Source organism: Notolabrus celidotus, chromosome 11 (assembly GCF_009762535.1).
Source record: "Notolabrus celidotus isolate fNotCel1 chromosome 11, fNotCel1.pri, whole genome shotgun sequence".
Classification (NCBI taxonomy): domain Eukaryota; kingdom Metazoa; phylum Chordata; class Actinopteri; order Labriformes; family Labridae; genus Notolabrus; species Notolabrus celidotus.
In genome coordinates, this window is record NC_048282.1 from 23409784 (window position 1) to 23436186 (window position 26403).

Here is a 26403-nt window from a genome sequence, read left to right on the forward strand (position 1 = left end):
AATAATTGCAAAACTAAAAATCTGACACATATACATAATTTTATTAATGTCATCTCTGCGTCAATAAAAAATGTCTCTGCAAATGTTTGTGTGGCTTGTTTCTGCAAATCAAGGGGCCCTGTGTCTAATCAATCCCAGCTAGATCTCACATCAATTATTCAAATATTATAACTAAGGGTTTTGAGTTTCCACAAAGCGACAACTACATGTACAGACAAAGATAGTTTTTGTTTGCTGTATATGCTGACACCATACTAGATGTAAATGGCTATTCAACCATGTTACATAAAGTATATTTATTTATATATTAGAGGTGTGAAAAAATATACATACAGCAATATATCATGATACTTTGACCTCCGATATATAAAATCGATATTTCAACTCTTAATATCGATAATCGAAAATAAAAAATCACATTTTAGCCAAGTTGGAACTAGAATACGACTTCAGTATTTCCAAAACAATAAAAATTGAAAGGTTGTTTTCAATCAAATAGTTTTGACTTAATTTGTCCTTTCAATTTGGAGTAATATAGTGGGATTTACATATACACCATCTATGTTTTGTTTCTTAGTTAACTAGAATATCGCAATATATCACAATATTGTGATAGCGTGATATATCGTGATACTATCACAACGTGACCCAAGTATCGTGATGCGTATCGTATCGTGAGGTTCTTGCCAATACTCACTCCTATTATATATAATCAGTTAGTTATCCAGACCTAGACCGAGTTTCCCCTGCCCATCATTGCCCTGTGTTTGATGGGTCTTGCTGCTTACAGTGGCCTGCAAGATCTTACAGCCACCTACAATGCTTACAAAGCAAAGCAGGGCACATTCCGGAACACATATGCACCAAAAAATGCAATGTGGTAGTTCGTTTATGTAGTCATACAAAATCAAAAGCAACATTAAAATGTCAAAATGATGTCCAGTTTGTGTGTACAAGAGTCACACCTCCTCCTCTTCCTCTTCTGCCTCTCACTCCTGCGATGCTGCCATCTGGGCCCGATATTTTCCCGTCATCTCTTTGGGCAGCGGCGTGGTGCCAGGACACGGCACTTGGCCATCTACTTCACATATACACTCTCTCAGACAGTACTTCTTTGGCCCAAAGTTGGCGGGGTTGGAGGCCTGCATCTTTGCTTGAGCCTCGGCTTGTAACACTTCTCTGTTAAAGGACAGAGAGCAAAATAAATAGTCATACATCTTCTTATCCCTGGAGGAATTCGTCTTTTAAACAGAAGAATGTTTGCTTTGGAAAAGTAAGTAAGAAAGTAAACTTTATTTATACAGTGCTTTTCACAGACAAAAGTCACAAAGTGCTTTACAAAGACAAGACATACAGAAAAGAAAGATAAAACCGATAGGCAGTATACAAATTAAAGTGGCTACATGATCCATAAAAGCATTAAAAGTTTGGCAAAAATCAACTAAAAGCCTTCCTGAATAAGTGGTTTTTTTATGTAGACTTAAAAGCATCTGCAGATTCTGCAGAGTGCAGGGATATCGGCAGAGCATTCCAGAGTCGAGGGGCTACAGCCTGGAAAGCTCTGTCACAGAGAGTGCTGAGGTGTGTTCGTGGAACAGTTAAAAAGTGTAACATGTTGGACCTTAGCGGGCAAGGTGGCTGGTAGGGGTGAATGAGTTCTGACAATTATTCTGAAGTGAACCATGTAGGGATCTGTTAGTAAGTGTGAGAATTTTGAACTGGATTCTACAGGTGACAGGGAGCCAGGGCAGGGATTGAAGTACCGAGGTGATGTGAGACCGGTTTGACCATGTCAGTACTCTGGCTGCTGCATTCTGTATTGACTGTAGGTGACTGACCGCTGAGAGATGAGAACAGAGAGTTACAGTAGTTGTTGCGTGATGGATTGAATGTATGAATTAACATCTCAAGGTCCGGGGTTGAAACAAAGTGTCTTAATTTACTGATGTTTCTTAATAACATGACCAAGTGAGCTGTTTAACGTGGCTGTCAAAAGATGAAGATTTGTGAAATGTGACTCCTAGATTACGCAGGAAAGGGCCGCAGGGAACTGCAAATAATGCCTGAATTCCTTTGAACTGCTCCTAATGTGCATGCTGGCTTGTTAATATTGAAGTCAGATATTTTCTAGCATTTTTCTAAAACCAAATTATTAATATATTTATTTTATTTTATTTTTTTTACAGCTTTTAAAGGTCATTTGAACTATCCAAGTAAAATAAGATAATTAAATCCTTAATCCTCTGGGACAAAATATAAAAACAGCAATATATCTTTGTTCGGTGTTATACAATTAAAGCAGAGTTTGCCCAAAATATCAATATAAAAATATTATATGACTCTCTAAACTAAATTCCCTCACTGCATCACTACTTCATGACACCTCATGGTGACCCTATGACATTAATCCTGTTGTTGACCTATTACAGCTATTTTTTTCAATTGATCAGATATCTTGATGCATCATTTTGGATTATCTCACAATTAATCAAATGATCACAGATTCACTGTAAAGCCATATCATTATCATAGGCCATCCCTATTCAATTAGCGGCCCGCGGGCCACATGTGGCCCGAAAGCAACTGTAATGTAAAATTTAAAGAAGCAGTATTTCAGCATAAGTTTAGTTTAAGTACTGCTCTTTTATTGTGTTTATGCCTTTTTGGATGTGGCAATACATTAATAAATATCCAGTGTGTTTGTTATCTTATCTGTTTGTTTTTCTTTTAAATGGTTAACTCTGTTCACTGTCTCCCGCCTGACCAAATATTTAATTGAATTGCCCTGTCATAGGCTATGCATGAGCACCAAACCACTGTCACATTATCAACATCTAAATTGATATTGTCTGTTATTTCAGGTATTAGCACATGTAACTACAGCTATAGTCATGTACCTAACATGATACACTTATTATGACTGTATCAATATCTTACTCTGATTTGCCCAAAATCTTCTTCACGTGCGTTGAAATTTGTTTGAAGTCTTTTCCTTCAACATCCACCAGAACTTGCTCCCCATCATCTAGAAAAGAACAGGAGGTAAGCCAGGGCCTTGCAGCTATGATAATACAAATTCAAAGGGAAAAAGTCAATAACTACTCACCCAGGTAGAACTTCAGGAACGGAGATGGTGTCATATTTTTGAACATCATTACTTGGACCCAAGGGTTTTTGTACTGAATCTGAGGGATGTTAAAAAACACAAACTTCCTGCAAAGCAAAGGGAGAAAAAACAACAATGAATAAGATGTTGTTAAACTTTCATTCATTCAGTTCATTGACTACTGTAGCTGCTGGTTACTGTATCTTCAGATTCCTTTCTGGGTATTATGGCAAACTGTGATCACTATTTCTAAAATGTTACAAATCAAACGCATCACCAGTATTCACAAGTTATATATCTGTATATCGTGCAAAAGAAGCACTACTAAAACAAATAACATAGATCCATAATACAGCAGATACACAACTCAACTCAACTCAACTCAACTCAACTTTATTTATAAAGCACTTTAAAACGACCACAGCCGGAACAAAGTGCTGTACATAAATAGACAAACAACGCAAGCATAAAACCAATTAAAACACAGGATAATAAAACCAATTAAAACACAGGATAATAAAACAATACAAACAATAAAACAATAAATAAAAACAAACCATAAAACACTAAAACAGGAGCGGAGTCTCATGCAGGGTTGAAAGCCAAGGAATAAAAATGGGTTTTAAGACGAGTTTTCAAAATGCTTAGTGTTGTACACGTTATTTGAAGTACTACAACAATAAACTGATGTGAACTACAACAGCCTGCTGCCGATTTTTTTTTAAAACACTAGACTCTAGAGTAAAATAAAGGATGCAGAACCTGGCACAGTTTTGGACATCTATACAAAATCTTAGCTGCTCGTAGCTCTGACCTTGCTCCCTCGCTCAGCTCTCCATGTGTGTTGTAATTGACAGTCATGATCTTCACTCTGTTTTTAAAGATGATGTCGCCCTTCTGGAGATATTCCATAGTCCTCCTGATCGGAAACCTTCCTTTCATCGGCATTTTGAATCCTTTTTAGAGGGAGGACGGTTACACGAGAAAGCATTCGCCGCCGGGGGAGAACTGCACAAGCTGCAGAAGTACACAGAGGCGCTTTTTGATGACGTAGGTGTCAGCCGAGCGACCAGGAAAAGTGACGTTTGTTTTTATATCCACAAATCAAAATGCTCTGCATCCACTCTGCTTTTATCGACTTACTTCTGAACTCTGAACTGATACTTGTCATAATTAAAACTGAGGGTATCCAAAATGGTCAGTCTATCCAGATATCCATAATGTAATTAATCGTTTCCAAAATACATTTTGACTCTAGAAACTATTAGATTTATGATATCAGAAATATGCATTTTTCCTCAGAAGAACTTAAATGACATCCAAAATGTTTATTCTGGATAGGAGAATTATGTTTTAGATATCTGAATTTGAAAGCCAGATTCACTAAAAAGGCAAGAGTGGTATCAATTTTCCTTGTAAGAATGATATTGTGGATAAAATATATATAAATAATATATAAAATATGATGACTAATAGGAATGTGATCCCTTTACATGTCAAACCTGCTCACAATAGAATTCAATAGATAGATTTATAGATATACTATAAATATATTTTACCCATTTTATATTTTATAGTGTTCATATTGTTAGACAGTATTTGCAGTGTCAGTTTTCAGAATTTACAACACACATTCTTCAGTTTTCTCTAGTTTACTTGAAACTCAGTTATTTATATTTCTGCGACTCTACCAGTTGGTTATGTTAACAATGTTTATATATGAATGTTGTTATTTAACACCATCATTAAGCAGAAACAGTCTTTTTACCCTCTTCTCAGAATTTACAGACACAGCCATTCATATTTCACTATTAACTGTTTATTTCGTTTATGATATGTGGCTTAAGACAAGCCAGCCTCAAAGACTGGAATGCTGATACAGAAGCTCAGTCGCTAATACATTTGTTTAATGTCTTCATCAGTTTGAGGTAGAAATGTAGGGTTGTGACAACCTTGAGCAGAACATGACTATTGTTTGAATGTTGTTCAATGTTGGGAGGAATACATACATGAACTGAACAGAACAGAAACATAGTACACAGTTTAAACAGAATACTAAATCCACAAAGCTGGAAATAATCTTATTTGATCTAATGTCCTCTAATTAGGGAGCTGCTCATGTTAGATAATGTAGAGCCACAACATTGATACAGAAAAGTGTCATACAGCATTTAATAAAATGCACTTAAGCAACTTCTTCATGCACTGCAATGCACAACAAAAATGATAACAATGCTCTCTAAAGACAGACAGCCACAAGTATATAAAACCTTTAAAAACAACATGCACTCATTTTTATGAAACTACATGTACAAAGGCCATTTTCAGAGGGTGCCTTTACAAACAGTCTCTGTGGGCTTTAAACCCAAATAGAACAATTGACATGACTTTACAAGACATAATCCTTGCTTACTTCTTTTCATCTCCTTATCATTCATGTTGCTGTTGTAGCTCATTTAAAACCGTTATACATGTGGGTAAGTTGATGCACATCCTCATACGGCCTCCGTGGCATTCATGACACCCGAGACCAGCTTCCAGGATTTCTTTTTTTTTAAATTAGGGAAACCTGCCCAAAAGTACTTTAAGTACACTTAGTATGCAAAAATCAAATTCATTCACAACAAAGTAAAGTTGTTAGAAACATACAAAACAAAAAGTTTTAGTCAGCATGAAGACAGTGGAATGCCACATAAGCTGATTGATGTGCACTGAGCAAAGTGCAAATACAAACACAAGTACAAAAAAGTAGCATAGCTACACATGAGTAACACTTTGAAAGTAAAATCTTTAAGATTATCTAATTCCTTAAAGGAAATAATTGCCATCGATAAACTCACATAGAAAATGCAGAGCCAAACATTCTTGACAAAAAATGGGACAGAAGGAAATAACATAATTGATTGTCATAAAGGGGAAAGTGATGAGGTGATTGCACTGGTTATTTTTAGCAACATATTCATGATAACTTAGAAATAAATGCACCTAAACATCATAAGACTAAAACTTAAAAATGTCTGGGATGTCATTCAATACAAAATATACACAATATTTGAACTGGTTTATTGGCTGATATGACTTTTTAAATATGAATTCAAAGATGAACTTAAAGACAGAGTAAAATTAGATCATGCTCTCATGAGCTAAGAATAGGCTGTGTGGTAGCTTAGTGCTGCGCTGATGTTGCTCCATATGAAAATGTAAAGGGTTAACTGGTTGAGGTTTGAGTTTGTAAATAAACTCATCTGATATTGACAGGAAAACTAAGTATTATTTATGGATATGATCAGCATGAGAGCACGGTAAGGCTTTGACAAAATAAAAATGAGTTGCAAGGCTTATTCATAAGGTAAGGTGTACATGTAAAAAGCTTGATGTGCTTTGAAGACAATAAAGGAGATGAGTTCAGTTGCAGCTGCAGAGGATTCCTTTTTTGATTCAGTCCAGAACGACTGAGTTTAGGCCAGAAACTCAAGAGAACTGAACTGCCTGAGCTTCAGAAAACATTCCAAGTGTCATCCTGGCTTTCCAATACCAGATTTTTTTGAATTTACTAAGGATTCCTGAATGACTTTGCACCATACATCACTGGATAACAAGGGATCCCTGCAGGGTTTCGGACCCTGGTTCAACATTTAACCCCGTGAGAGACAAATGGCGTACCTGAAGTGGAGACTCGTTGACCTTTGATTTGAAAGCTCTGGGTGCTGGAGTGTGAAAGTGATTAGCTGTCAGTCTGTGGGGTCAGAGTCCTGGCTGTTGTACTCGGCTGTCTCCATCTTGAGGATGTAGGGAATGATGCTGTCAATGGAGACGTTACCGATCAAGCCTGTGAAGAAGAGCTCCTCTGTGATGCTGGAGTTCATGAGACGAAGTGCTGGGAGACGAGTCAGGATACGGGTCAGCCTGGGGAAACAAACACACATTATGTGATCAATAACTTTGATCTCAATATTGATGAAAGAAAAGGTGTTGATCATTTTGGCCGTAGTTGTGTAGCTTTACTCCTGACTTAAAGAATGGATGGTGAGACAGATAGAATTAATGAGACAGATACATATCACAAAATCATCTGATGATATGATTTTACTTACTTATTGCTTTCTTCCTCCTTCCCTTCCTTTCCTTTGTTTCTTTCCTTAATTTCCTGTTTCTATTCTACATTTCTTTCCTTCTTTTCTTTCCTTCCTTTTATTTCCTGTTTCATTCTTTCCTTTCCTTTGTTTCTTCTTTCCTGTCTTTTGTTTCTTTCTAATCTTCGTGTCTGTACTTCCTTTCCTTTGATACTTTCTTTCCTTACTTCCTTTAATTTCCTTTCCTATGATTAATTAATTCTTTCATCCTTTCCATTCCGTCCTCTTTCTTTCTGTCCTTCCTCCTTTTCCTTTCCATTTTTTACTTCCTTTCATTTCCCTCATTCCCTTCCTTTCTTGCTCCTTCCCTTCCTTTCCTCTGTTACTTTCTTTCCTTCCTTCCTTTCCTTTCCTCCATTTCTTTCTTTCCTTAATTCAATTAATTTCCTTTCCTATGATTCATTCATTCATTATTTCATTCATTCATTCCTTCCTTTTATTTCCTTTGTTTCATGTTTTCCTCTCATTCCTTCTTTCCTGTCCTTCGTTTCTTTCTTTCTTTCTTTCCTTCCTTTCCTTTGTTTATTTATTTCCTTCCTTGGTTTCCTTCGTTTTTTCTTTCCTTACTTCCTTTAATTTCCTTTCCTATGATTCATTCATTTTTTCATTTTTTCATTCCTTCCTCTCCTTTCCGTCCTTCCTCTCCTTTCCGTCCTTTCTGTCCTTCATTTCTTTCTTTCCTTCCTTCCTTCCTTCCTTCCTTCCTTCCTTCCTTCCTTCCTTCCTTCCTTCCTTCCTTCCTTCCTTCCTTCCTTCCTTTCCTTTCCATTTCTTACTTCCTTTCATTTCCCTCATTCCCTTTCTTCCTTCCTTACTTCCTTCCTTAGTGATTGCTCCATTGTACTTCTACACTCCCCAGGAAACCTAATTTGACCCCCCTGGTACGTGTACTACAACATATTATCACCTGTTCAGGATTCAAGCTGACTTTGACAACAACAAGTCAGTTATTTTGAGCTGGCTGGTTAGCTGGAGGTGTGAGTGTACCTGTAGGTGTCTTCTGGGTAGGTTTTCTGGACGTAGTCCTGCAGCTCCATTAAAGCTTTCTCCTGGAACTTCTCAACCTGCCCGCTGCTGTCCACACCTGGGTGATCTGACAAGTCAAACACAATCCAAACCATCGCCAAATATGGTCATTTATAGAAATATCATTAACTTGTGCACTGAGTTAATTAACGGATTAAAGGTGTTCTTTATACTTTTAACTTGAGTAGGACTCACCAGGGCTGAACAACACGATAGCTTTCAGATAGGCATATTCGTAGCTGTCTGTGTCCAACCTCGTCATGCTGTTACAGAACTCCTGGAACTTCCAAATATGCTCCATTACCTGCTTCACCCTCTCACTGGAGAGCTTGTCTGAGAAAGAAGACATGGCCTTGTTTGATTTATCAAGATTCATCATTCAAATTATTATTATTATTTTTTAAAAGGTACAAACACATGCCATCTTGGTCACAAATCACATCAGTCTTAGTTGGTGATGAAGAGTAAACATCTGCCTTTAACGCTCTTATGTGTCATACAGGAATGTGTAACAATTAGGGATGTAAGGATATATCACAAGACAGTAAAAAAAATGATACAAATAAGGGTGGATTAAAATCGATTCAACAAAATTTGTATTGGAATATTATTTTAAACAGTAGACGGCACTATCTGCATTATACGCCGCTTGTTCAACATCATTAAGTCTCTTGCACTGCTCTCTCGTCACTCGCTGAGTGGAGGTGTGTTAAGTTTAAAGCATGTTTCAGAATCAGCTGACTAAAGGTGTTGCACACAGCGCTCAGCTGGGGGCTGCAGCTGAGTGACAGGTCTCCACGAGCGCTTTTTTTCTCCGCTGTGTGGTGTTGGTGTATGTTGACAAATGACAGTTGTGGTCTTGAATGTCACTTGTAGTTGATGCATACTGTGAAGGTATGCTGAATGGTTATGGACCAATGGGATGAGGCCAAGGGGGTCATGTGATGTAGATGGGGAAACCTTACAGTTGTTCAATAAAGGATGTTAACACGTTAGCTCACAGTTTGTCCCGCGCGAATCTTTATTAAAACATAAAGACACGACATGGTGTCAGAAGTGCTGTGCAGCTCCAACGTGACTTAACGCGGGGTCTACCGCTGCGGAGAGAGAAGAGGGACGCTCTGCGGATACGTGTATGGCGAGTGACGGCGAAGACGAGCAGAACGGAGCAGCAGTTAGCATGGCGGCTAGCGCGCCCAGTGCTACGTTTAGCATCCAGCCACCGGAGCCCTTTGATTTCTCCAAGACGCACGAGTGGACGAAATGGATCCGGAGATTTGAGAGATTCCGACAGGCAAGCAATCTATCCACAAGCTCTGAAGAAAATCAAGTGAATACTTTAATTTATTGCATGGGAGACGAAGCAGATGACGTCTTGAGAGGCTTAAAGCTCAGCGATGCAGACCAGCATGAATATGCAAAAGTTAAGGATGGCTTTCAGAACTTTTTCGTTGTCAAAAAGAATGTTGTGTATGAGCGCGCACGGTTTAATATGCGCAAACAGGAAACAACTGAGACTGTTGATGCGTTCGTTACTGCCCTACATGCATTAGCGGAACACTGCAATTATGGACAACTGCAGGATGAGCTGATAAGAGACAGGTTAGTAGTGGGGCTGGCTGACACAAGACTTTCAGAACGCATGCAAATGGAGAAAAATTTAGACCTGGAAAAAGCCATAAACATGGCAAGACAATCAGAGGAGATTAAAAAGCAACAAAACACACTGAGGAATGAAACTAGTGCTGTAATGCAGATGGATGTCAGCTCTGTGGACAGAGTTTTTAAGAGCAGGCAGCAGAAGGAAAGGCCCATTGACAACAAATACACAAACAGTGGAGCTAAGCCTCGCTTTAACAACAGATATAAAAATCCACAGAGCTCCCAGTGCTACAAGTGTGGAGGCCCACCTCACCCCAAACATGAGTGCCCTGCCAACGATGCCAAGTGCCACTCCTGTGGAAAAAAGGGTCACTTTCAGCGTGTTTGTCGTACAGACAAGACTGTTCAAAGTATTGAGGAAGTGGAGGAGAAAAGTTTCTTCCTGGGCTCTGTGTCTTCTGATAATGCTGCATGGACTGCCGATATAGAAGTTATGGACAAAACAATCGCATTCAAACTTGACACTGGAGCAGATGTGACTGCGGTATCACAGACTTGTTTTAACAGCATGTTTTCTGGTGCACTGCAGCCTGTTCTCCAGAAACCCGAGAGACCTTTGTTCGGTCCAGGACGGATCCCGCTGGACGTGTCGGGTTTCACCAGACTGCAGCTCAAGTATGGAGCCAAAGAGACCATGGATAAGGTGTATGTGGTCAAAAACTTAAGCACGCCTTTGCTTGGGTTGCCAGCCATTATATCCCTTGGCTTAATCAAGCGGGTTGACAGTATGACTATGGACACTCTCAAGGCAGACTACCCCAAACTGTGTAGTGGGCTGGGCAATGTGCAACGGGCTTACCACATAAAGCTTAAACCAGACGCTGTTCCGTTCTCACTGAAAACCCCCAGGAGAATTCCCCTGCCGTTGATGGGGAAAGTGAAAGAGGAGCTCCTACGCATGGAAAAGTTGGGCGTCATCAGTCGTGTAGAGGGACCAACAGAGTGGTGTGCCGGCATGGTGGTCGTACCCAAGAAAAACAGTCCAAAACTGCGTCTATGTGTGGACTTTACTGGACTGAATGAGTATGTGTGCCGGGAAAAGTACATTCTGCCATCTGTGGAACAGAGTCTTGGGATGCTTGCTGGGGCCAAAGTGTTCAGCAAATTGGACGCCAACATGGGGTTCTGGCAGGTTCCCCTAACTGAAGAATCATCCAAGTACACCACATTCATAACACCCTTTGGGCGGTTCCACTTCAACCGTCTTCCCTTCGGCATCAACTCAGCACCTGAGCACTTCCAGTGCACAATGGCCGAAGTCATAGAGGGGCTAGCAGGTGTGGTTTGCCACATCGATGACCTGCTGGTGTGGGGTCAGGACCAAGAGGAGCATGACGCTCGTCTCCTCACCGTGCTTCAGAAAGTGGAAGAGGCAGGCATCACTTTAAATCTGGAAAAGTGTGAACTCTCCAAGAGCAAGGTGGCCTTCTTGGGACACGTCATCTCAGCCTCAGGCATCAGCCCTGACCCAAGCAAGACTGAGGCCATCACAGAGATGAAGGAGCCAACAAATGTGGGTGAGTTGAGGAGTTTTCTTGGCATGGTCAACCAAATGGGGAAATTCATTCCCCAGCTGGCAGAGAAGGATAAAGCGCTCCGTGACCTCCTCTCGAAAAAGAACTGTTGGCTATGGGGCGTGGACCAGGATAAAGCATTCAAAGAGCTAAAGGAAGCTTTGTCCTCTCCTCCAGTGCTGGCCATGTACGATCCGAACAGAGAGACTAAAGTATCAGCCGATGCATCATCATATGGCCTGGGAGGAGTTCTTCTTCAGAGATGGGAGGAGGACTGGCGGCCTGTGATTTATGCATCAAGGTCACTCTCTCCAACTGAACAACGCTACGCTCAAGTTGAAAAGGAGGCTCTGGGCCTCACATGGGCGTGCGAGCGGTTCCGGGATTTCCTATTGGGGAAACATTTTTGTTTGGAGACTGACCATAAACCCCTTCTTTCTCTACTTGGAGCACAAGCACTGGATCTTTTGCCACCGAGAATTCAGCGCTTCAGAATGCGGCTAATGCGCTACTCGTATTCAATAGTGCATGTGCCAGGAAAGTTACTCTGGACGGCAGACACACTGTCGCGCTCGCCAGTGAGAGTGCACTCGACTTCGGAGGAACAAGAGTTGATGGAGAGCACTAACATATATGTGGACAGTATTATTGAAAACCTACCAGTCAGTCAGTCATATGTGGAAAACCTCAAAGAGCAGCTGAAGGCTGACAGTGTCTGTTCACGTGTCATGAAACTGTGCACGGAGGGATGGCCAGCACATGCAAAACAGGAACTGCTGCTGAAAAACTATTGGACTGAGAGAGCCACACTCACAGTGCAGGATGGTTTGTTGCTGAAAGGCACACGGCTCGTTATACCTGCAGCAATGCGCAACGACGTGCTAGCCAAACTTCACGAAGGACATCAAGGTGTTGTGAAATGCAAAGCACGTGCTCGCCAGTCTGTGTGGTGGCCAGGACTCAGCCAACAAGTGAATGAAATGGTACTGAGTTGCAGAACATGTCTACAAGAGCGTCTCAACCCCATGGAGCCACTCATTCCATCGGACTTTCCAGACCGACCATGGCAGAAGTTGGGTGCGGACCTCTTTCAACTAGGAAGTAAAATGTACCTGCTTGTTGTTGACTATTTCTCCAGGTATGTTGAGATTGCACTCTTATCTCACACCAGGTCTGCTGATGTCATCACACATCTAAAATCGATCTTCGCTCGCCATGGCATCCCAGAGGTCATGATGTCAGATAACGGACCTCAGTTCTCTGGACAAGTTTTTGCTTCCTTTGCGGCCTTATATGGTTTCAAACACGTTACCAGTAGCCCTAGGTTCCCACAGAGTAATGGCGAAGCTGAACGTGCTGTCCAGACGGTGAAAAGTCTTCTGAAGAAAGCAGCTGATCCCTACCTGACTCTACTCACTTATAGAGCCACTCCTCTTCAGAATGGCTACAGCCCGGCTCAGCTCCTCATGGCCCGGCGTCTACGCACCACAGTGCCATCTCTTTCCTCTCAGCTGGACCCTGCACTGCCTGACGGCTGCACGCTGGTTCGGCAGGAAAGGGAGAAGAGGATGCTTGATGCTGAAAATTACAATAGGCGTCACCGTACAAAGACTCTCAGGGATCTGACACCAGGAGAACACGTATGGGTCACTGACGTAAAATCATCTGGAACTGTGATCAAGAACCACTCCACTCCGAGATCTTACCTCGTGGACTTACCCCAGGGTGTGGTGAGACGCAACCGCCTACACCTGATACCTGAACAGACACCTACACAGGACAAGTCTGCACCACAGCAACAGGTGCCAGGGCCAGTTCCAGAGCAGGCTCCCATGTCGCCCGCGGTGGCATCTCCAGTCTCCCCTACAGAGACTAACACTCTCAGAACTAGGTCTGGGAGAGCTGTAGTTAAGCCGACTAGGCTTAACCTGTGAAATACAATCCTGTGTTATGATGGTATGGTTACATGAAAGATATGTTGCAGGAGAGGGAGTTTAGTTTGAGCACTTTATAGCAACAAGTTAAAAATTCGGGAACTTTTGGTTGCATAGTTGACGTGTTCGTTTCAGTGTATATATGATTATCACTAAACCGTCTAACCTTGTTAATCCTTGCAGGGTTTGTATGTTTTCTAATGGAAGTGAAACAGTTTACACTTCGTTCCCTTAAAAGGGGAGATGTGGTGTTGGTGTATGTTGACAAATGACAGTTGTGGTCTTGAATGTCACTTGTAGTTGATGCATACTGTGAAGGTATGCTGAATGGTTATGGACCAATGGGATGAGGCCAAGGGGGTCATGTGATGTAGATGGGGAAACCTTACAGTTGTTCAATAAAGGATGTTAACACGTTAGCTCACAGTTTGTCCCGCGCGAATCTTTATTAAAACATAAAGACACGACACGCTGCTGGAGTGATTATGACCTGGTTGCGCTCCCGGCTGACACCTGACTGTGTTTAAATGCTTATTTTTCTCAATAAGAACGAGAAACCTGGACACTGTGAGTCCAAAATATGTTTCTGTTCAGTTGTCCTGTTGAATTACAACACACCTTAAAAATGAAAAAAAAATTACTTTGTTTACAAAGAAATACAAGAGAAAAAATATATATTGCAACTGTCCATATCTGAGAATTGAAATAAAATGATAGTTATTGAAATTTTGACTTCAATCCAGTTTTCTTGAAAATCGTTAGAGGATCATGAGTGAATCGTATCGTGAACCAAAAATTGGGATTCGAATCAAATCGTGGGTTGAGTGTATCTTTACATCCCTACTAACAATAGTGTTAAAAAAATATCCATCAAAATCAAATGAAAAATCCTCAGATTTATCCAATGCTTGACACAACAAATGAGAGGAAAGTATCAGAAGTCCTCCCCGGGTTTATACGACAGATAGTTTTTATGTGTGTGTTCCCTACTGAGTGATGATGCTGAGGTCTGTGGTCCATACCGTCCTGGATGCTGCTTTGAAGGTGGTTGACGATGGCAGTAAGGATGGTCGACAGGTTCATCACATGAGCGCACTGAGCCAGACCCAGAGTGAAGAGCTCATTCCAGCAGGCTCGCACCAGGCTGGTGTGTGCCTCCTGACTGACAAAGAGAGATGCAGACAAAAATTTAGCAGAGCTCTTATAATCAGAACTAGTGTTTGAAAATGAGCTACAACTGTATTTTTGGATCATAACTTCCTGTTTTTGATGCATGCTTCAGTATTTTCGTATGTTTCAAACAGATTTTTCCTTTTATTAGTTAATTTTGTGTGTATTTGAAGGTGTTGTTCAATGTCATGTCTTCTTGTATCAAATGCATCCTCACCCAAGAGCTGAGAAGGCAGGGATGGAGCGTGCCCAGTGCATGGAGAGAAAGAGAAGTCTGGATGCTGACTCACAGATGTAGTGCACATTCAGATACTCAGGCAACGGGCTGGGCATGGTCAGCTAAACAGAGAGCACAGGTTGAATGTACCCTAAGTATTGAGAAATGTATTCATTACTGGGGGCATTAACTGTTTGACTAAAAGCACCTTAAAGCCAACATGGCTGTCTGTGAGCAGGGGTCCTTCCACCTCAATGATGGGGGTCTCCTGGTCTTGACCAATTAGCTGAATGGTTGTTCCACCAACACACTGCGACTTATCTGCCAGTCTCTGCCCAACATCCTCATCAGGTGGGCTGAAAACTTTGGCCAGGGTGTCAAAGGCACTGAGGACAGAAAAAACACACACACACACACACACACACACACACACACACACACACACACACACACACACACACACGCACACACACACACACACACACACACACACACAGACACAGACACAGACACAGACACACACACTTTTAAATGAATAGATTTTGTATATACCTCTCACAAACACTCTCCTCCTCTCAGCACTGATGACTGACCGTGTTATCTCACTGGTGGACTGCTCCTCCTGTTGGCTGCCGGAGGTATCACCGTTGTTCAGATTCTCTTTCAGTGAGTCGCTCAGGTTTGCCAAGGATGTCACCACATTGGCTAGTGTCCCTAAGTCCCCCTGTCCAGACTCCATCTGAAAACAGAACGAAGAAAGCATATCATTTCACATGAAATATGCCACCACTGAAACACAATCTGGTGTTTAAGACTGAAGCAGAACAGATTTTCCAGCCATCTTAAGTGCCATTTATTTCTTTTCTCCATGTTCCAATTCATAGTAGAACAGAATTGAATGTAGCCTTTCTCTCTAAATAGATTGGGGACATGAGTGTCCAGTTTGGAATTAATTTATTGGATCCGTCAATAAACAGAGAAACACAGAGCAGAAGGGAAAAGAACAGGAACATGTGATATTTCTTATAGAAATAGCTGTACCTTTGAGTCAGCGGCCAGCAACAGAGTTCCATCACTTTGGATGATTGGCTGCTGAATGTTAACCAGCATCCCCTGGTCCAGCAGGCTTGATCTGCTCAACACAGAGCAAAATAAAACAATCACATAAAACAATCACATAAAAGACAACAGATAGGTGAAATAAAAAAGCATGACGCTCTAGTATCAGGTTATCAATCAAGCATTATTTATAAAGCACACAATCACAACAAATGTTATCCCAAGATACTTTACAAAAAGAGCAGGTCTATTTACTAAGACCCAAAATCAAGACAGTATAAGATCCAGTCCCAATTTACAGACAGGACTGTGTCTTATCGAATCTTAATCCACCATGAGCTGAGGGAAGCAGAGGATTTAGCAAGTTACAATGGTATGGAAAAACGTCCTTTTAACAGGCAGAAACCTCAAGCAGGACCAGACTCATTTTAGACAGCCATCTGCCTTGGCCATGTCAGGGTTGGAAAGAGAGATAGAGGGAGACGCAGAAGGTTAGCCTGCAGATCTGATTCCCACTGACCTGGAGCCATCAGTTTCTGTATCAGAGATAAAGGTTGGCGTTGCGATGAGCGGACTGTTGAGATCCTTGCGGATGTAGATCTTTTGGGTAGAGGCAGCACAGTTGGCATGCTTCTCTCTGGGCAACACATCAATGGGCTTTCTCTCACTCTGGACAGCTGAGGATAAACAGCAGTCTGAGAAACTTTTCATAAAGCACATGTTTTTTAATTATTCTAGGAGAAAGGCCATAAAATTGAGACATCATTTTGTTGTAATTAGATAAAAAAATCAAACAATAAGAAAAATGCAGCCAATGAGCTGGAACTTGTAATATTCCAAGATTTAATTTAACACTTTTTCAAGCAACTTTGAGTACCAAGAAAAGCGCTATACAAAACCTATCAATTATTTATTATTATTATTATTATTATTATTAAAACTCATTAATGCCCCTTTATCTCAGGTTTTGAGGTTAAAGAGCAGCATTAAACCATTTGGGACAAAAAGGCATGATGTCTCTGTGGAACCTAAACATTGTACAAAAGGAATATTACTTTAAACAACATTCATAGTCTTTTTAAAGTGTTTTTCTTACTTTCAGGACCTGCAGATAACCAGATAATACCTGACTTGCTTCTGTGTGTCACTGCTGATCTGAACTCACAGTCAGTCTTCATCCCCATCTTAAGGCATTTCTTCAGCCGGCAGAACTGGCAGCGATTGCGATGGTGTTTGTTGATGACACAGTCTTCTTTACTGCGGCAGCTGTACGTCAGGCTCTTCCTCACGCTCCGCTTGAAGAACCCTTTACAGCCCTCACAACTGACCGCTCCGTAGTGACGACCTGAGGACAGAGAAAAGAAGAATGAGTGTTGTGAGTCACTGTGTTCTGCTGCATGTTAGACTGTCAGATCAAGTTCACTGTGCACCAGTCCTACTAGACAGATATCACAAAAACAAGTTATGTAAACTTTAAAGTTGTTCTAAAATAGATACCAATATCAGAAAAGCCTGATTCTGCCTATACTGCGGTACTGTTCATCAGAGACTGCACCACTCAGTATACCAATTACTACCATAATCAATTATTCCCAAAACTTTACCTGACTTTTATCCTCAAAACTATATCACACATTGCAACAATATAAATGAAGGCTGCCAGTAGTGACAACAGCAGCAAAGAAAAACTCATTTAAGATAAATTATGTTACCACTGTTAACAAAAACAACAGTGTGTCAAGAGTGGAGAGTGTGGTGGTAGTCAAATGCCTTTAGATTATCATGAAATACTTATTGGATGAGGATATTTTCACAGAACTAGGATGCATTCCTAAGGACTCCTCCCATGTTTCAACAGCTGATGTAAACTCAACAACCGCTGACACTTCAGCTAAAGGTCGCCAGTTTACAGGGTCACTCTAAAAACTGTAACACCTGGAGCTGACAGAGACGCATTCAAGAAGACGACTGTTACACAGCTATTAATCCAAATGATCACAGTTGTGTGTAATGCAATTGTGGATGGTGGGTGATATAACAACACTGCGGTTACTCTACCAATCAGAAACATTCAGCATTCTCAGCCCTGCCCCCTAAAGTTCCTGGACCTTCGGAGAGTACTAACCCCAAAGGAGTGGCTTTTCAGTGGGAAACTAACTACCTCAGGACTAAATTGAGACCGTGGTTCCTGCTGTCTAAGTAATTAATACCGGTAAAATGTTAAATACAACACAGCCAACCTCCGCTCTCTCCTTAAGTCCTCCCACCAAATCAGTTCACATCATCTGAAAGTCGCTCTGTTCAACACCCGGTCGTTAAATAACAAGAGTCTCATCATCAACGAATTCATCACTGACAATAAACTGGATATCCTCTGTCTCACTGAAACCTGGCAACAACCACTGGACTACTACACCCTGAACCAAACCACCCCCCCTGGATACTGTTATCTCGCCAAGCCACGCCCCCGCCAACAAACAAAAACATCCCTCACCACTATCCTTTCTCCACCATCATTTGAACATCTGTCATTCAAACTCTCTGGTCCAAAACCCCTAATCATTGCAATAATCTAACGCCCTCCCAAACATAACCCATCTTTTCTCTCTGACATCTCTGAATTCCTCACCCAACTCTGCGCCGTCTCACCCTCCATCCTCCTCCTTGGAGACTTCAACTTACACATTGACTCCACCCACTGCAAAACCGCAAGAGAATTTCTGGACATTCTGCAATGTTTTAACTTCACCCAACACATCAACTTCCCCACCCATAACCATGGACACACTTTGGACCTGGTCTGTTTTGATCAGTCACTCAACTTTCAACAACACATTAACAATATTTCAAAAAACGCTTTCTTCCACCTCAAAAACATAGCCTGTCTCCGCCCCTCCCTTTCCTTCACTGCAGCTGAAACTCTCATCCACGCCTTCATCACCTCAAGACTCGATTATTGCAATAGCATCCTCTACGGTACACCCAACACCCTCCTCAACAAATTACAATACATACAAAACTCAGCTGCACGCCTCCTCACTCACTCCCGCTCCAGAGACCACATCACCCCAGTCCTCCAGAACCTCCATTGGCTTCCCATCCCCTCAAGAATACAGTACAAAATCCTACTCATCACCTACAAAGCCCTCCACAATCTAGCTCCCTCCTACCTCACCTACCTCACCGACCTTCTGCAGCCATATAATCCCTCCCGCAACCTCCGCTCCACCAACGCCAACCTCCTCACCCCCCTCACCAAACCCAAGCACCGAACCTGGGGGGACAGGGCCTTCTCTGTCGCTGCCCCCACCCTCTGGAACTCTCTCCCCCAACACCTCGGATTCTCTCCCTCACTCACCAAATTCAAATCCGGACTCAAAACACACCTATTTACAAAGGCTTTTAAACTATAATTGATTGATTTTTTTTCTTGGTTTTGTTTTATTTTGCTGCCTTGCTTTTCTTTGCTTTTCTTTTTTTTTTTTGCACTGTTTTCCTTTGCTTTTCTATTGTATAATTTTATTTTCCTGTAAAGCGCTTGGAGAATCTTTTAAAGCGCTTTTATAAATAAAATGTATTATTATTATTATTATTATTATTATTATTATTATTATTATTATTATTATTATTATTATTAAATAAAGCAATTAAAAATCAGTGTTGATCTGACATTCTGATTCAGGATGCTGGGAGGATGGGCTACAGCTGAAGAAAGCCAGCAGGTTTCAAGGCGGTCTTTGTTTTCTAAGTAAGGTTTCCTTTGTGTCATTAGCCTGAAAGCACAACAAAGATAGTAGTTATATCACATCCTTGCATGCTTATCACACAGCTTTAAAAAGTAATGATAAAATGTAGATTTTTATAATAGCATTGATACTGGATAAGTGCATAAGTGATGGACCATATAGTACCAGTAAATCCCTGGTAAACAGAAGCTTCTGTACCTGAAGCCTTGTCCCCACACACCACACAGTACTCCACGGGCAGTGCTCGACCCAGGTCTCCTGCCTGCCCTAACAACCGCTCCATTGACACTGGATCCGTGACAATCTGGAAAACAACAAAGTCAAACATCTTTCTTGCATTTTACCTTAACACAATATAAATATAAAAGAATGTTATCAAGATATCAATCACCCAGAGGGTCACATTATGAGCGAACTGTACCTGTATCCGTCCTGGCATCAGGCTGTCCGCAGCAGTGAAGATGAGCTGCTTGGCATTGTGGCTATCCGGTGAGGCCAAGATAACCTTGCCTGCCCCTGAGCTGTCAGCTGTAGTCAGAATGAACTGTTGTTTTGGAGCACTAGACGGCTTGATCGCTGTCACTATCTGGATCTTCTGGCCTGTCTGCTGGTCAGTTACAATCTGAGGGTGTTAGAGATGGAGGAGGGAGAGAGGACAAGGAGGGAGGTGTAAGTGAACACTCACCGACAGGGTCAAAGTAAAAAATAAAAGAGGAGAATTGAGTGACACTGGTGGCAGGAGATAAAAGTCACATGAGATCAATTTGTCCCACTTCCACAGGCAGGAAGCCATATCACATTCTTTGAGGAAAAATAATACTGAGCGCCATTACCTGTATTCGCTGTGGTGTTGTGGTCGGCTCAGTGGAAATTATCTGAAAACGCTGTGGTGACTCACTCATCATTGAATCTGAAGGAGAGCATGGCCCCTACAATTTGAAACACACAAGCTGAAATTACAATTAATATGTCTGTGTAAGGCACCAAAATGTATTTTTCTCTGCCTACAGAAGGTCTGTCTCTATGGAAACAGAGCAAGGCAGCATGTGAATACCACACAGCCAAAGAAGGTGAGAGGGGTCCAGCTGCAGACCTCCACTCTCAGCCGGCTTATCGGCTCCTCACACGTGAACCGGAAGCTCCCCTCCATCGTAGGACGAAAGTGACGTAAATCTAATCCTCCTTTGCGGTCTCAGCCGTCTGATTGGCTCCTCCACCTCCAACTCCTCCTCCTCTATCGTCGGACAGAAGTCGCACGATAAATATGCCTGCCTAACGTGAAACAACGTCTTGAACGTTAAAAAGTAACTATAACTAAATAACCGTAATATAGTTATCATGAAACTGACTTAGATTAACATAATTTACCTTCATGTGTTGCATATAATATTAAGTTAACCATATTACAGTGAATCTTTAAACCTTGAATTTATTAGGGATGCACCGAAATGAAAATTCTTGGCTGAAACCGAAAACTGAAAATGAGGAAACCAAGACCGAAAACTGAAACACAGAAACCGAAGGAAAGGACTATGCCAGTTATTAGTACCATGCATTTATGGCTATGACTGTACTAACCTCACAAAAATCAAGGATCTCATTGAACATATCTGACAACGAGGGTGCATGCCCTTCATCTGGTTCAGAGAGACCAGTCCTTTTTTCTGCGCTCTGTTCTCCTTCTCCTGCACTGTGCGCTTCTCCGTCTCCGAGCGGGTTCTCCGCATCCATCGCAGCCTGGATCATTTCTCGTGTGCGCTGCTTTATTCCCACATCCAAGTAATGATCTTTATAACGCGGATTAAGTACAGTCGCGATTAAGTGTAGAGGATCCGAATAGATCTCAGTGAAACGTGTGCTGACAGACTCTAAGAGCGTGCTTTTCATTGTTTTCACTCTGTGGTCCGTCTCAACCTCTTTGATTAGAAGACGCTTTAGTTCTGCAATTAAAGGAATAACGGATGCAGACATGTTGGCCCTTATCCAGACAAGCGCATACTGGCTGCGGATATTTGCTTCCGTCATCACAACATTCTGTTTCGGCCGTGTTGTTTCAAGGATAAAAGTCTTTCGGACAAAAACCGAAAATGCACTTGTGGGCCATTTTTGGCCTAAAATTTTCAGTGGCTGAATTTTTCGGTGCAATCCTAGAATTTATCCTACCTCTATACCCGTTTTACGTTTAAAACAATAATGAATGTAAACACAGGTTGTGATAGGACTGGAGCACAAATGAAACAATTGTGTCTCTGGAGGAAATGAAAACCGTCAAGATCATGAAACCAAACGGAGGTGCCCACCAATTTATGTTGTTATTGATGACGTGCATTTTATAATTTTTTTTTTCAAAGTAACACTATTGAGGAATCAGGTTAACCAAGGTAATCAAAACACAGAAAAACCGAGAGGGGTCCAGCCGGCTTAATCCTGACGTCACTTCCTTCTGACGGTGGAGGGGATCTCAGAGTGGAGCCTGCAAGAGAGTCGGCTGAGAGTGGAGGTCTGTAGCTGGACTGTCTTGAAGAAAGTTGCAAGGACAGTGTTTTTAATGTGAGAAAAACCTTCATATGGGTTAAAAGGAAGAAGTCAGACTGGCTGAAAATAGTACATTATGGAAGTCTTCCTCTGCACACTCACCTCTGCCTCGAGCTCAGAGTCCACTTTCTGCTGAGAGGGCAGATTCAGGTTGGTCGTCATGACGATGTAAGGTCATTAGTGAGGTCTGTTAAGAAAGATGCCATGGACATTAATCACCCAGGGATATTAGGAGATGAATTATGGCATCAATACAGGTTTTGCTTTGAGTGTTTTGTGGGGGAGTTTGGTCAGATTTCTCTGACTGCTGCTGAGCACAGCAATTTCTCATTAGCATTACAGTTCTTCTATTTTGTTCTGATGCCTTGTTGAGATCTTTTTTTTGCTTTGAAGTTATGTATCTGAATTTTTTTGTCATTGAGTTTAAGTACTATTTTAAATACCTGAGAAACAATGACATATGCAAAGTTTCTCAGGTATTTAAAATAGTACTTTTTGCTGATGACACAAACTTTTTAGTTTCTGGTGAAGATTTCCAGCAACTTTTCCATTTAATCACCTTGGAGATCTGCAAATTAAAAATATGGTTTGACAAAAACAAATTATCGTTTAATTTAAATAAAACAAAAATCATGGTATTTGGAAACAATAAACCTAACAATAACATACAAGTACAGATTGGGGGGGTCAACATAGAAAGAGTACATGAACTCAAATTCCTCAGTGTAATAATAGATGATAAAATTTGCTGGAAACCTGACATAAAACACGTTCAATCAAAGCTGTCTCAAAGCATTTCAGTTCTCACCAAAGCCAAGAACATTCTGGATCATAAATCACTACTTGTTTTCTACAGTTCACTTATCTTACCATATCTCAGTTACTGTACTGAGGTTTGGGGGAACACTTATAAAAGCTCAATACAACCACTGTCAGTACTACAGAAAAGAGCCATCAGAATAGTTCACAATGTTGATTTCCCTGAACACACAAATTCATTGTTCCTCAAATCCAAAATATTGAAATTATTTGACCTTGTAGATTTTACAACTGCAAAAATTGTGTGTAAGGCAACTCTCCTTCCAGTAAATATTCAAAGATTGTTCTTTGAAAGAGAGGGGGGTTATAACTTCAGAGGGAAGTTAAGATTAAAGATGGTGAGTGTTCGGACCACAAGAAAAACGTTCTCTCTATTTCAATTTCTGGTGTAAAACTGGAAATGACTCAACATGAAGCTACTGCAATGTCATAACATTATGCAGGAGAGGTATAAAGAAATTATTTTCATGAGGTACAAGGAGGAAGGCAAGTGTTGAGAATCATGAGGGGTTTACTTTTGATTGTCATTGTAAGTATGAAGATTTGACTTGTGAGAGTGCACTAGTATGATGCCAGATAATAGTGAATGAAGGGGTAGGATTAGATAAGTTCTAACTTCTTCCTACTCCTTTTTGCACATGTAAAGTTAAATGTTTCAGTGCTTGCTAATGGAACTGATTGATTTTATTTCTTTTTTATAACTATTTCTTTTTTTTTCTTGTATGTTTGTAGAACTATTTCTTCTTTTCTACTTGTATGTTATTTTTCCATTTTACTTTTACATGTTCGAAATAAAGACATCAAATCAAAAATCAAATCAAGTCTTCTTGAATTTTTAAAACTTGATTTGTTGACTCTGAATTTGTGAACATTGAAAAATAAAAGTGAAAAATACTTGTTGAAATTTTGAAGACTTAAAGTCAATGACAAAAAATTCAGATACATAATTTCAATGCAAAAAAAAAATCAGTTCTAGGAATTCAAAGGCTTAACAAATTCCAAACCTGATGAGACTAATTGACTTCCATAATAGCTCCTTTTCTTAACTCATCCACCCTGTATGCCTTGCTCTTGCTTTGGACTGTTCTGATGGTTCTGACTCTTGCCTTTGAGAAACACACTGACAGCACAAGTGTGAACTGATTTATGAGCCTGCAGTGGCTGCACACTGACCAAAGGGAGGAGCATGCTGCTTCACATTGTTGAACGATTGGTCAAACAGAATGCCCATCACTACATCCTTCCCTAGACGCATCACAACATAGAACAAAATGGAGAACCTGGCATTAAGCCAATAACACTACAGACAAATCATTACACATTTATATTAAAGTAAACCACACAGCTCTGTGAGTGGTGGGTTGTGTTTTGAAATGATGTGAATAATAAAAGCTTTTTCCTGTCATGGTAGATTCAACCCTCTGCTGTCACCGGGATGGCAAAGGTAAAAGGGTCGAGTTCATATGCAGACACTTCAATGTTAGCTTTCCTATACGAGCAGTTTAAGCTAACTGAACACAAGGAACCACAACAAGAGCTGCTGCAGGATCTGACTGTGCCCGTGTCACTCATCTGGATCGGTCATGGCATCATACAAGAGCTGGTTTCAGTCCACAGCAGAGTCGCATATTAACATTTCATCTAACTGTCAGTGGAGTGTTAGCGCGCAGCCTCTGACGCTCCTTCCCCGGCTCCGGGTAGCCGGAGTCGGGCAGGAGGGCAGCTCCGCATCGGCAGGCTAACAAGCTAGCGTGGATCTTACAGAGCTATTTTATGGTCCCGTGTAACCAGCAGAGCTTTCAACGGTTTTTCAAATCCGGAGCTGAGACTTACCTTAGAGAAACGGAGGTCACAGGTTCTGATCCGTCTGCGTTTTTATAAAATGTTTGTTTTGTTTTTCTCCTGTTAAAGGTCATAGTTCGTGACCCCGCTCCATCAGCGCGTTGATGATGATGATGATGATGATGGTTGAGGTTTTTTTTTCTTCTTCCTCTCTCGCTCACACACACGTCCCCGCGCGCCTCCAATAACCCCCACCACCTCTCCGCGAGCCAGACAGGACTGACGTCATCGTGTCTGACTGTCGAGGGATCTGCTGTCAAGTTTTAAAATTGAAGAGTTCATTTGCAAAAACAGATAACTCTGTTTTTATACATTTTCAAAAAACACATTTCTTTTTAGCATAGATTTTTAATAAAGTTAAATGTTTAAGATACCTCTAATTTGTGTTGACTTAGTGAAAGCCACCCAACTTCAGTTGGGGTAAGATAAGATATACTTTATTAGTCTCCCATTGAGGGAAATTCTTTTGTTACAGCAGCTTACAACAAGGGATAGGGGAGTACAACAATGTACTAACATAGTTAAAAAATATAATAACAGTAATATTAGCAATGACAAGGTAAAATAGAATAAAATAAAATAAAATAAAATATGCCAACTATTACAGATGTATACACACTATGCACACTTCTATCTGATAAATAGATAGTAAGGTATGTTATTGAATGGATAAAATTGCACCAGGTTATTTAAACATACAAAGTTGTAGTTAGTAATATACCTAAAGCTAAAGCTAGTAATAGAAAAAATATGTTTTTGAAACGTTTTTGAAATTTTTTAAAAGTGAGTTATCTGTTTTTGCAAATGAACTCTTCTGTTATAAAATCATGGGAAAGATGTAATAACATAGAATCAGGGGTGTCGCCAGGAATTCTTGGCCCCCTGAAAAGATAACTCAGTGGGCCCCATCACCACAGCCAACCCTACAAAATATAACATTTGCTGCTATAATACTGCTTTATTTGCATTAAACAAAAATATATGCTTAACTATCCTGGTTAAGGGACTCAAATCTAAGCTACATATCAATATTTTTTTTTTTACAATATCTCCAAATGTAACTGCACAATATTGACCTTCAGACTGTCCACCTCTTTAAACAAGATTATTTGAAGCCAAGTGACTTGTTAAATAACAACATGGGGGCATTATTTGGTATAATGTAACCTCATGAAGTCAAATAAAAATTAAAAAAACTACATTTTTCTTTCAATCAGATTCAGCCACACTTGATGCTGTGAAAATACAACCCAAAATATGACAATTCCCACCTTAGGCATCAGACGTGCATCTCACGGAACCATGGAATTCTGAATGTTTCTTTATTTATTCAGACAATTTTATTTATCTTATTGCAGTTATAACAAAAGAAAGAAAAGCGTAGTAGAAAACACATTTTATTTCAGGCCCATAAAGGCCCCCTCTCCCCATTTGGGCCCTAGGTAATCAGTCCTCCTTTTCCCCCCACTACGACACCCCTGCATAGAATAAACGATATGCAGCGTTTAAAAAATGACCGTATATTTCTTTCCAATAGAGAATAGTGGCGTAGCAGAAGTTAATCTATGCCTTAAAATGTATACTAAGGTTTTGCACTAATTTTTCTTGATTGCTGAAACCAGCTGAAGTTTCATAACTTC

At 40.7% G+C, this 26403-nt stretch overlaps 2 protein-coding genes across 7 annotated transcripts; both read right to left on the bottom strand.

The window, feature by feature from the left end:
- Positions 1-22: 22 nt before the first annotated feature.
- Positions 23-4177, bottom strand: mrps25 (mitochondrial ribosomal protein S25). The gene is made up of 4 exons (XM_034695717.1): positions 3921-4177; positions 3107-3213; positions 2938-3025; positions 23-1179 (listed from the first exon to the last, which is right to left on the bottom strand). Exons 1-4 carry the CDS (start codon positions 4052-4054, stop codon positions 990-992), a joined length of 519 nt encoding a protein of 172 aa, XP_034551608.1. The 5' UTR covers positions 4055-4177; the 3' UTR covers positions 23-989.
- A 726-nt stretch (positions 4178-4903) lies between these two features.
- Positions 4904-24947, bottom strand: nr2c2 (nuclear receptor subfamily 2, group C, member 2). 6 transcript variants are annotated; one of them, XM_034695542.1, is made up of 15 exons: positions 24755-24947; positions 22205-22289; positions 20401-20496; positions 19989-20189; positions 19766-19871; positions 16987-17166; positions 16342-16498; positions 15804-15894; positions 15356-15501; positions 14971-15148; positions 14763-14884; positions 14398-14537; positions 8461-8598; positions 8227-8323; positions 4904-7012 (listed from the first exon to the last, which is right to left on the bottom strand). In XM_034695542.1, the coding sequence occupies exons 2-15, from the start codon at positions 22262-22264 to the stop codon at positions 6838-6840; spliced, it is 1887 nt and encodes a 628-aa protein (XP_034551433.1). In that variant the 5' UTR covers positions 22265-22289; positions 24755-24947; the 3' UTR covers positions 4904-6837. The 6 variants fall into 6 exon arrangements, with proteins under 6 accessions (XP_034551433.1, XP_034551432.1, XP_034551431.1 ...); XM_034695541.1 differs by having other exon boundaries at positions 8227-8332; XM_034695540.1 differs by having other exon boundaries at positions 8227-8332; positions 16948-17166.
- Positions 24948-26403: the final 1456 nt, after the last annotated feature.

Coding starts and splice junctions, on each gene's coding strand:
- mrps25 (XM_034695717.1), bottom strand. CDS start 4,054: ATGCCGATGAAAGGAAGGTTTCCGATCAGGAGGACTATGGAATATCTC. Junction 3,214..3,920: donor GAGCTGAGCGAGGGAGCAAG/GTCAGAGCTACG, acceptor TTTGCTTTGCAG/GAAGTTTGTGTTTTTTAACA. Junction 3,026..3,106: donor GTTCCTGAAGTTCTACCTGG/GTGAGTAGTTAT, acceptor GTTCTTTTCTAG/ATGATGGGGAGCAAGTTCTG.
- nr2c2 (XM_034695538.1), bottom strand. CDS start 22,264: ATGACGACCAACCTGAATCTGCCCTCTCAGCAGAAAGTGGACTCTGAG. Junction 16,499..16,917: donor GTTATCTGCAGGTCCTGAAA/GTAAGAAAAACA, acceptor GTTTATCCTCAG/CTGTCCAGAGTGAGAGAAAG. Junction 14,538..14,762: donor CCTGCCTTCTCAGCTCTTGG/GTGAGGATGCAT, acceptor TCTCTTTGTCAG/TCAGGAGGCACACACCAGCC.